This window comes from Talpa occidentalis, unplaced genomic scaffold, assembly GCF_014898055.3.
Source record: "Talpa occidentalis isolate TD23 unplaced genomic scaffold, MPIMG_talOcc4v2.1 talOcc4.12, whole genome shotgun sequence".
NCBI lineage: Eukaryota > Metazoa > Chordata > Mammalia > Eulipotyphla > Talpidae > Talpa > Talpa occidentalis.
In genome coordinates this window covers 54,171,867-54,184,145 of record NW_023601212.1, presented here as the reverse complement: position 1 = coordinate 54,184,145, position 12,279 = coordinate 54,171,867, and the positions used below count along the sequence as shown (strand labels likewise).

Here is a 12,279-nt window from a genome sequence, read left to right as displayed (position 1 = left end):
ATTAGCTAATGAATCCAACAGTATTCTAAAAGGAATAGTACATCACAGCTGAGTTAGTGTAGGGATGTAAGATTTAAAGTAAAAATGTATCTGGGGCCTCCCTAATGGGCAAGGGTTAAAAGTCTTAGGGCTATCAAGCTTTTGCAAGCCACTGTGGCATGAGTTCCATCCCCGGCCAGGGAGCTAACCCACATGGCACAGCGGACCTCTCCTATCTCACCCACTACCCCCTCAGCAATGTATTTCAGTAGAACTGCCTGTTCTGCTCCCTACTCTGTCTCTCGTGAGTCCTCTCACTCCCTGCACCTCTGGCCTATACCCCAGTTCTTGTATGCATAAGTAAAAAAAAATTTTAAATCATTAAAAACTCTTAACTCACCAATAGACTAAAGAGGGAGAAAATTACATGTAGAAATGTTGAGAAAAATCAGTACCTATTTATGAAAAAAAGAAAACATAAAGATCATATTTAATGGTGAACTACTGTAAGCTGTTCCTTGAGATTAGGATTGAGATAAGTACACCCGCTCACACATTCTATTTAACATCATTCTTCAGGTGTAACTAGTTAATGAGAGGGGAAAAAGTGAATGGATTAGAAAAGAAATAGAAAACAAAACTATAAACACAATGGCATGATTGCATGTGCAAAAAATTCAAAAGAATGTACACGTAAACTACTAGAATGAATGTAACTATGTCCCTGAATACAAGGTCAATAAATTAGTATTGTTCTAAAATGCCATAAATAACTAGAAATGCAGTCTTTTAAAAACATGCCATTTTGTATAGCATATTATACAACCACCTAGGAATAAATTTAATGAAAGATATATGAAAACTGACAAACCACTCCTCTAATTTTTATGAAAGAGGTAAGGATCAATAATAGCCAAGACTGTCTGGAACAAAATTAAAGGACTTACATCCTCAAATATCAGGACTTAATGTATAACTGTTATATTTAACACAGCATGTGGTGTTGGTGAAATAGATAGTCCTCTGGAACAGAATAGAGAGTCCAGAAACAGATTCACACTTAAATTGACACTGCCTGATTTATGATAAAGATAGCTAAATAGCAGTGGAGTAAAAGATATCCTTTAATAAACAGTATTGAGTCAGCAGGATTGGAGTATATTTTTCTATATATATTAAAAAAAAAAAGAATCTTGACTCCTGCATACTATATGTAAAATCTGTCTGCTTCTCATCAATCTTTTTCAAACAAATCACCTCATTCTCATTGTTTTTCATCACACTTCAAATCCAAACTATTATTACTTACAAGGCCCTCTGTGGATCAGGCCCTTTTCTTTTTTTATACTTTTATCTCCTGGCATTTTAACCTCACTACTCCTCTCCAGCCCCACTGACCTTCTTGCTGTTATAGCAACACACCAAAGGTCTTTCCAACTTGGGAGTTTTTAGGCATGGCATTTCCTCTGCCTAGGACACTTTTCTTCGGGAGCTTACTAGTCATTTCCTTGCACCATTCAGTTTTCTGCTAGATGCCATCTCTTTAGAGAAATATGCTCTACCCTCTTAGTCTGCTTTATTTTCTTCAGAGAACTTAGTATTAACTAATTTTTACTTGCTTAATTATCTGTCTGTGCAACCAGAAATTATATCCCATAAGGGCAGACTTTGTCTCATTCAGTGCCTTTTCCTGTCATATGATAGGCATTCAATAAATAATTTTTAAATAAAGTAAAATAGAACTCTGAAACTGCATCTCATGAGTTCATGTTGCCTATTTTTTTGCTTGGTCCCTTCTCCCACCACCACACCATCTTTTATTACTTTATTTTAATATTCTAGCCTTTAATTCCTTGTTTTTGTTCCTATCAGTGGACACAGGGAAGTTTACAGGTTCTAGTAGTATGTTCAAATTTTATAAGTAATTTGCTTACTCTTAACCACTTTATTAAGGCGATTTGTGTGGAACTTCTTTCGCCTGGAGAACGAACATCTGAATAACTGTGGTGAATTCCGTGCTGTGCGAGACATCTCTGTGGCCCCCCTAAATGCAGATGATCAGACCCTCTTAGAGCAGATGATGGACCAGGAGGATGGTGTGCGAAACCGCCAGAAGAACCGGCCATGGAAGTCCAGCCAGAGCATATCCCTGCGCCGTCCTCGTCTCGCTTCTCAGTACGTATGGTTTAACTTATGTGAGATGAATTTCCTTCTGGTTTTTGCACTGGATAACATTTAAGCTAAGACTCTCTCAGGTTGCACCAAATCAAATTGCTGATATTCAAGCATTTTCAACTACCAAAAAAACCCAGCAATAACAGCACTTTCCTATGATCCAATCTGTAGACTGTCTTAATGAGTGTATGGAAATAAATCATTAATACATTAATTAATGTATTAATACCTATTAACTTGGCATAAAAAGTACGTTGTCTGGCGAAAAATTGTTAAAGAATAATTTACTGGCTATAAACAAAGTACGTTTTGTAGACAGATAGTATTTAAGTTTTAAACTTGAAGAATCCTGGCTCTGCAATTGCCATCTGTATAACCTTGGCCAGGTTACTTAATTTCTCTATATTATCCCTCATCTGTAAACTGAGATTAACACAGTCGCTACTTGTAGAGTGGTTAAATGGGTTAAACTTGTAATCATGGAATTTTTTCACAGAAAAGGTTCATAAGCACAAGCTGTTATTGTCTTCCTACTAAATACCATACCTACAACAGTATTTTTTAATCAGTATTGACTTTATATGTTCCTAGAAGTCATAATGAATCTAGGCTATACTGTGGCTACATTTGGAATTTAGAAATAGTAGATACTGCAGTGACTTGGAATGAAGGAGATCTAAGTTGGCCATAAGCAATATTCTATGGTAAGGGTGTGCTTCAATAGACTAGAGATACAGTAAAGACATAAAGGTGAAAATCAGGGGGCCAAAAGAAAAAAAAATCACATTACTAAAACTTGAGTAAGAAAAATTTAGCTGAATAAATGAAGTGTGATTGCAATGAATGAAAACTGAAAGTGCAGCTTGTAGCAAGAAGGAGGCACAGAGTATTTTTTCATAGATGAATGGCATTGTGAAAGTAGTTTCAGTAATTTTTAATGGCAAGATATGGGAAGAAAGGGAAACTAAAGGTCAAAAGACCAGCTGAGAGGCCATTGCACTAGAGTTAAGTATGGTACACTGAAGACTTGGGATTAGGGCGCTTGCAATAGAACTAAAAGGGATGTAAGGAGATGTTTAAAAGGAAGTGAAAAATAGGAGCTGCTAATGGTAACCCAGTGGATGTGGGAAGTAGACTAGAACTTGCCCAAACTTTAGCTAGAACTTAGAAGTTCTCTGAAGAGATGGTAGAGAAAAGAAAAGCAGAGAGCAAGGAAGTGTGTCTTAGGGAACAAACACAAATGGAAGAAAAAAGAATACACCAAGGGGGCAGGAAAAAATGGTCAGTGGGGTCACTAGGAAGAATGTCAACAAAGCATGATACTATTATATCAAGGAAGGAGAGCCTGTAGAAGAGGAGGAGGGAGTATGGGACCAAATGGTGGGTTCAGCAAGATAAGTGCACAAAGAGCTGGAAGACAGTCGTTCGTGGTTCTCTCTGAGTTCCTAAATTTGAAAGTTCATCCTTTTGTTTACCAGCAGAGGGCAATGTAAGCATATATTGTTTCTGCTTCAGAATCAAGGAGACTTCTTTGGCAATGGATCATTATTATGTTCAATTTCAGGTGTTTAGTGGATAAAGGAGGATCCGAGGAGGACATATAGAACAATGGAGCAGGTTATGTGCCACAGAAAGGGTAGGGAATCAAATAATATCTGAGTTTGAGTACTGACTTAGTGATTCATAGCAACCTTTAGCACATCCTTAACATTTTTTGAATGTCAATTCCCACCTCACTCAACTAGGAATAAAAAGACCTATTTCACCAAGTAAAGTGCTTCTTCACCCAAGGGTGAGTATTGCAGAATATGTCTCTCCAGTGCAAGAATCTCTTCTGCAGCATCCTGAATAATGATGTGCTCATTGACAATCATCTGTGATTATGAAATTCGTTAATTATGCATCTGATTTTATTGTTAGATTGTTACTGTGGTAAAACAGCTTATGTTGGACTAAAACATACTTCACTAGAACTTCAATCAGTTGATCCTCGTTGGACTCCCTAACGGAATTTTGATTGAATTTCCTCCCTCTTCTACATCAAATTTTGTCAACTATTGGAAGATAAAAGGCTATCTTGCCTCTCCTTGGGTGGGACGAAGAGGCATATTTTCTGCTGGCTAACTCTTAAAAGTCATTAGCCCTTACAAGGCAGTAGATCTATTATCTTCATCATAGTTCCTTGTATTTGATGCTTTACTGATGCTTTTTACATCCATTTCCTCACTTGCTCTTCACACTGTCTCCATGAGGTGAAAGTAGCAGTATGTGAAATAGATATTATTCCTACTTCATATAGATGAAAATTGTCACTCAGAGAGCTTACATCATAAAATCAAAGTCAGTACATGAACTCAGAACTTATTCCAGAATACTACTACACACGACCTTCCATTGTTTTTGTGGCCATCTAGTTTCTTAGTTTTTCCCGTAATACCTGATATTGAATATGAAGCTCTGAGAATCATCCATCTGGTATAGTGCATGTAATGCCTATTTAGGATGTATTTTTAATGGAGGTAAGATTGGAAATGTACCTAATACTGTAGATGTGTTTGTATTTTAGTAATGGACTATGTGATTTTTTCCCCCCTTTATGATGACCAGATCCAAGACTCGTGACACTAAAGTATTGATAGAAGACACAGATGATGAAGCTAACACTTGAATCCTCTGAAGTCTAGATTAACATCCTTGGGTTTCCTGTTCTACAATTCTTTCCTCGACCAACGCAACCTCTAATACCTTTCCAGCCGAAAACAGGAGAAGACACATAACACATTTTCCGAGCTCTTCCAGATCGGATCCTATGGACTCCAAACAAGCTCACTGTGTTTCTTTTCTTTTCTTCTGGTTTAATTTTCATTTTCTATTTTTAAAACAGATTATTTACTTCATTTTGCCAATCAGAGGACATTTTAAGGAACAAAAAAATAGTATCTTATGGATTGTTTACAATCACAAGGACACAGACACCTATCAGGATGAACAACAGGCATTGCAAGGACCCTCTGATGGGACAGTACCGAGATATCTCGGCTTCTGCTTGGCCCGGTTTTGACTGGTTGAAACCGGACATTGGTTTTTAAATTTTTTGTCAGTTAAAGTGGAGAAGTTTTCCTTTCCTTCATACCCAGCGCAAAAGCACTGGCTGCACTTGCAGGGAAAGTGCAACTTAGAGCAGTACCTTCATTCATGAAGCTACTTTTTAATTTGATGTAACTTTTCTTATGTTGGGGAGGGTTGCTGGGTGGGTGGGAAATATGATGTATTTGTTACATATAGTTTTCTCATTATTTATGAAACTTAACCATAAAAGAATGCTATAACTCCTGTGCAATGAAGGTGATAACAGTGAAAGAAAACAGGGGAAACTAATGTTGGATAGCATTTATGAGGGTTCAGTCCCACAATACCTCTCTCACACAACAACTTGTATCAGTTTGACTTTTTAATTTTAAGCCAAAGTTTCATTGCTAATTTTTAAGTTGCTGCTGCTTTGAAATTCTATCTCTCATAACGAAGCATCCACATACTTCCACTCAAATTTACGAGGTATAATGCCTTTTTTTTTTTTTTTTCAAGGAACAGATACAGAATACATTTGGCCATATTCTAACCATAACAACTGAAGTTTTAAAAGCCTTTTTATGCTTCAGCATGTAGGATAATGAAGTATAAACTATACTAATTCTGAATTAGAAGACAGAACTATTTCATAGACTCTCTGCACCCTCATTTGATAGTTTTTCTTCTGGGCTTGGTTACTTTAGCCAGAATTTTATCAAACAAGTCTCTTGGGGAAACCATGTTTTTGAGATCATAGAACAAGTTATCCTTCCTCTTTCACAACACATTGATGAAAAAGACCTTGGCAGCCATTTCCCCCAGCAGTTTTAAAGGATGAACATTGGATTTCATGCCCTCCCTTGGTGGAAAATTGGGGAATCTAAACAAAAAATCTATTTCTTAGACATCTCAGACTATTATGGTGTGCACAAATGCCCATTTTCATTTCTTTGTCTCATTTCTTTTCTTTGTTCCAAACATCTAAATAAACCCAAAAAACATAAGCGATTTTACTTTTTTGAATGTGGTTAGCATTAAACAGCATTTTGTTAGCTAACAAAATTATTATGAATACCAGAAAAAAAGTAAAAGTGTGTTTTGATCCTTCCCACCCAAATCCAGATGAAGATTCCAAAGACAACATCCTTTGGATTCATGAAAGTAAATTACTTCTGTCATTTTCAGCTTAATTTTAGATAAAGGAGTATATAGTTGGAAAGGCAGCTATTATTATCACTTACTTAGTCTTCAAGACATGGTTACTGCCCTTTAACATACTCCTCTTTGTCATCTTCTCCCATGTACCACACGTCTACTGATGTCTGTCATAATCCCAGTAGGTTATATTAAAGTTACTGTTACGACCAAATTTCTATCAATTGACAAATAGTATTTTTATAAAAAAAAGTTTTTTCTATCTTTATTCCAACAAACTCCCAAAATTTGTTCCCTTTCTAGATTGGAATTTTTTCCCCAGAAAAATCATATAATTTTGTGGCTTTTAGTGTGTGTGTGTGTGTGTGTGTGTGTGTGTGTGTGTGTGTGTGTTTTGCCAAGCATATTCCTTGGCCCAAAACCGAAGAGGAAAAGTTTAATTACTATTTTTTTTCGTTTAAATTGAATAATTTATAACAATCAGTGGTAACAATTTAGTGACCCTTAAAAGATTAAAGGTTGCATTATTTAAACTTGGGATTTTTTTTCCCTTACTGTTCTGTTTTTGTACTTTATGGGGGAAATATAACTGGTCTGTCCAGACATAGCAGTAATTAATACTGAGTTATATAGATAAGTCCAGTGGACCAGTCATTTCTTGTACAAATAAAATTGGTGGTACTAATGTGTATCCAGAGCAATTGGAATTGTCAACTTCATTCTGTCAGTTTATCTATGTAATGAAACACATAAATCCTACAGTTCTCATATTGAAATCACCAGTGTTTTTACTTCTGTATATTCGGTGGCCAATTTGGTCTTTACTCAACTGTTAGGATTTTAGACCCTAATCAGTATTATTTTTTCATAGACAATACAATGTTGAAATGTATTCCTTTTTCTAATGTTTGTCTTATTAGCATAATCTATTCAAGAATGATAGGCTTATGTAACTCAGCTTACTGTGATAGATACTCAAATGTTTATTTAAGCCCACAACTTTATGTTTCTCCTAAAACTGTAAAGAGAAAAGAGGACTTTTCTCATCAAGAAGAAACAATTTGGGAGACAGTATACATTTACATTTTTTCTTCAAAAAAGACTGTGCATTTTTTCTCTTCTAAATTTTCTGTGCCCTAGGAGTTTCTGTGCTGTGTGTTACCTAAAATTCTATTGACAACTCCTATATACTGAAACTCTCATTAGAACTCTTAGGTAATGATTATCACATAGTCATTTTAAGGAAGCAGCGATCTAAACAGAAGTCTATAAATAAATAAATCTAAATTTTATTACGATCTAAATAAAAGTTCATCTGATTTTAGGGTTAGAAATTCTAGTTTTATTTTTAGTTGAGAATTACTCAATTAAAATCAGTTAAAATACTCCCCCAAAGAATGAAAAGAAGTTATAACTAAAAGGATAAAATTCATTTTTCATTTTATGATAATGTGAAAAACATTGATATGTATGGAAAATTTGGAAGACAAAAGTGGTTTATTTTCTATGCACAAGTAAGCACCTGTATTTCAGGCTGTATGTCCCATTAAAATAGAATAGTTGATTTTATACCACACAGAGAGAGATTAAAATGATCAGAGGTTAAGTCATCATTTGATTTAGGTTATCATGATTGCTTTTAAGATTGGAAAGAAATTGAAAACCTATGCACGGCTTTCTACCCCTAGACTCTTTAAATAAGCTGCTTAAATTCCAATTCAGGAGCAGTGATTGAGAAGAAAATGCCAATTGCCTCAGCAGTGACTTGAAGGAAAACGGAGTCCAGCTCCTAAGATTTGTGACTTCCCAATATTCTCAACATGAGAGTTCTAAGATTTTAATGGAGATATTACTAGAAGTAACTTGTTGATATATGGTATCCACCATGGTTTGACCAAAGTACCTTCATGATAAGTAAAGAAGTTTATCCTTTCTTAACAGATGAACTAAAACAGGAATAGAAAAAGGTAACCTGTTACTGAGTCTGACAGGCTTCAGATTAGTAGACATTTAATTGAAGAAAAATAAAAAATTGTAGAGATATCAGAGAAGAGCAGTATCATGTTGGGCCTTGGCAGGAAAGCAGGGCAGTTCCAAAGGTCTGTAAACATGGCGACATGGAGGTGATGCCTCTCTGTGTCTTTTTTCAGTAGTTCTGTTGCTCGTAGAAACCTGCCTGTATTCTAACATTTTTTCCATTACTTTGCATTATTCAGGACATAGTTCTTTATGCCCAAATGGAATTTTCTTAGCAATGACTAAAAAAATTTCTTACCTTAGGGAAAATAATGTAGAAAATAACCCTATCAGTGGCATTATTCAAAGACTTAGGTTTCTCTGAAATAATTGCCCTTTATTTGAGAAATCTCAGATTATTGTTTTCTTTAGTAGTTTGCATAAAATTTGCCTAATCCCCCCTCAAAAAAATGGTAATACTTGCTATATATAACATTTAAATTTTTAAAATTAGGATAAGTTCTGAGATTTTAAAAAACAATACCATGTAGGTCATTACAAATAAGATCTACAGCCAGTAAGTCAAGACAAAAAAAAAGTTCTAGTAGAGCTTTTGAAAAGGTTGAGTAAATAAGAATAAATCAAATTTATCAGCTTAGTTTATTTTCTCTTTATGATGAGTCTAAATTTTCTTATTAGCTGAAACAAAGTTTTATAAATGCATAGATTTCTTCATTTCAGGTAGCAGTCTTAACAGTAAATCTTAGTAAAGCTCCTAACTTTCTGCATTGTCTGTACAGTGTCAGAGCACAGTGGTAATGTGGGATAGAGCTGATTATTATGTTAGAGCATAAGAAATTTGTACTAGTCATTGCCACAAACTGGTAATTTAACCAGCGTTAAACCACACTCTACTCACGAAATAGGAAAAAGTAAAAGCATCTTATTAGATTTGGAAGAACTTAATTTAACAAGATGAGAAGCTTGCCTGGGAAGGGAGAAGACCTGCTGATGGGTGTGGCTCATAATACCTTTCTTGTATGAATTGGCAAAACTAATCAAGTTGCCCCTTAAAAACAACTTTTCAGAGTATACTTAAGGTGGAAGAGGAAGTAAGAGGGATGAAAGTTTCCTCTAAAGAGAACAGTTACGCTCATTTTCAACTGAAGTATGTTTCCTTGTAGCAGACCCATGGTTTATTTTATTATTAAATGAAAGCCACCTTAGTTTTTTTTATGGTGCCATCAACCTAAGAAGGACAATCAAATAACCCAGTTTGCCTTGGACTCAGTGTGTCTGCTAACTACACGGTCTCATCTTGTGTACCTTAGAACCAGTAACTTGACTAAACTTCCACCGTATTACCTTAGTTCTTCCTATCCCTTTCCTCTGGATCACCACAGATCAGAGGGAAGAGCGACTAGCAAAAAGATACGGACTTCTAAGAGAGGGCAAGAATTCCATCTCACGATCCTTTTGTCATTATCCTGGAAGTCGCTACCACACTTCCCTGATTGTCCTACAGCAACACCAGCATGGGGGAAATAGGGGGTAAGACTGTGGAGAATCTTTAAAGAATAATTGATCATGACATTATTCTGAACTGTACAGTGAAATAGCAACTCACATTTGCATCAAGAGCAGAACTCTTAAGCTTTATCACATTGTGAAGGTTAATGTCTTGCTGTTTTCCAGATCAGCACAAAAACTTGTATCATTGAAGAGTGTTTAGGAGGGGGGATAGAGTGAAAAATGTATCTTGTCTTTTCAAACCCTCTTCCTCTACTCATGTTTCCTTCACCCCCTACCACATTGTGTTGGTCAGACGATGCTATGGATCCCTGAGCTATAGTTGTCAAAAGTAACTCTGGAATGTGATTAGTCTCTGTGGGTGCTCTTTCCCTCTTTTTTCTCCCTTGCTTTCTTACTCTCTCCACTCTGGTAAATGGAAAAGGTGACGTCAAAGAAATGATGCTTGCTTGGACTCATGTTGTACCTGTGACTATGCTATTACCTGTCTCCTTTTTCCTCATATATGGGTAGAATTCTTATGAAGTGTGGAGTTCCCTTCTTGATAAGTAGGTTAAATGCACAATGTGGTACTGTTTATAGTTTCTAGATGGTTGTATAAAGCAAAAAAGTTAATGTGGTTATGTGTTTTTAAAAGAAAATAAGTGATTGGTTACAAAACTCTGTCCTTTTTTCATTATTACAAGCTCTCTCTGTTTTTCAACAGTTTGCTGACTCCTTTGTCACTGATGAATGGTTTGTGTGATTGTGTGTTTTTCTCTCTGGGTTTCTTAGAGTCCAGAACATATTTCCCCTTAGGACTAACTTGCATACAGGTTTAGGGCAAACCGACTTCAACGGTGAAAATATTTTAAGCTATTTCACTAACCTTAAAAAATCAACTCAGATTGCCTTTTTTCTTTAAGTAAGAGCTGAGATTTGACTCTCAAACAATGGGATTGATGCAACGGGGCAGTGGGTCTTTTTTTAGAACACAAATACTGGGTGACATGAGTTGTATTTTGGAGAGCCAGACACCTATTATCACTGTAGATCCATGCCTTGTGTGGTAACGTAGAACTTTCTGTAGAATTCCTGCATCCGTGTTTAATCCTTATGTCTGTCTGGGGAAAAGTGTAAAATTAACAGACCCTAGGATGAATGTACTCAGAATGCAAAGAGAAAAATATTTTACTCGCTGAAGCATAAAATTTTTTTTTCTAACTTTAATACCACACACTACTCTTACTATATTTCTGTGTAGATTGGACCAGAATATAATATGGAATTTCCAGGTTAAAGCTAAAACAGGCTGTGAACATATATGAATCACTACTCAATGTCCAGTACTCCATATCCCTTTCTATAATTTGACAATGTACACGCAACATTTGTATGCTTGTAACATTTAACATTTTCCAAGGCTACAGCATTGCAGACACATGAATTATTTTGATTTGTAGATGATGAGACAGCTGAATCTATAATTCCAGATGATTGTAAGGAGCCACTCTCTTATCCATCTCACACATACGCAGAATCCTTGGACTTTGTTTAGTTACCCATATCACTATGTGGATAATTTTGACTAGTTTTAAGTTTGAGGATAAGAATTAATTCTGTACTTTCTAATTCACCTCTTTTTCTAGTTTCCCACCTTTCCCATGGGTGAGCAAGGAGTACTTGTATTTTCTTTAGTATATATTTATTGAGCTAGCAAATGTTAAGTGTTACTGTAATACTTATAGTTGACACTAGTTTCACCATCATCATAGTTCCATGAAGACAGACGGGAAAGGTGATAAAGTTACTTCTATACTGCTTATCTAAAACCACTGCCCAAAAAGTCATGGTTTCTCAAACACTGCCTTCTGACCAGGTGACCAATAAAATTAAATATTTCCGTTAACTAGGGCTTTTGTATCCCTTCTATAAGAAATATCAAAGATACTTAAAAAATATCAGTTTGCCAAAGATTATTCCTGTAACTATTGGATGCAAACATTTTTTCAGCGCTTTCATAGACTTGTGAATAAACTGGAGGTCCCTCCCTGGCAGCCCTTGTCAGAAGACTTGTTGGGTAGGGTGTGCCCTGCTGCCAGCCATGTGAGTGTCCCTGACAGTACACTCTGCTATCTTTCTGTGGCAATGTCCAGTTTTAACCACTCTGGAATTCTAATAGTGATGCAATTCAGGGGGAGGGGGCATTCTTTGTCCAAATATATTCATTGTCACCAGGAGGTCACAAGATCATGTTTCCTAACATGTTCTAAATGCCTAATAGATAGTCGGGGCTCTTTGTCCAGCTAAAAGGCAACTTCCGGACTCTATTATTAGGCGAGCTGCTAAGGACATTTGGTAAGGAATTGGTTTTTGAGTGACTTCTGCAGAGGCTGTGCCTCTTACCAATGCTTGCTGACTGGCACACTGGTGAGT

At 36.0% G+C, this 12,279-nt stretch overlaps 1 protein-coding gene across 1 annotated transcript in view; it reads left to right on the top strand.

Moving 5' to 3' along the window:
• The window catches only part of XPR1 (xenotropic and polytropic retrovirus receptor 1), a 189,301-nt gene extending 183,151 nt beyond the window's left edge, over nucleotides 1-6,150 (top strand). The window contains exons 14-15 of the mRNA XM_037506348.2: nucleotides 1,933-2,154; nucleotides 4,762-6,150. Of these exons, the coding sequence (XP_037362245.1) occupies nucleotides 1,933-2,154; nucleotides 4,762-4,822 (283 nt within the window). The 3' untranslated portion in view covers nucleotides 4,823-6,150. The remainder of the gene's footprint in view (nucleotides 1-1,932; nucleotides 2,155-4,761) is intronic.
• The last annotated feature ends 6,129 nt before the right edge of the window (nucleotides 6,151-12,279 follow it).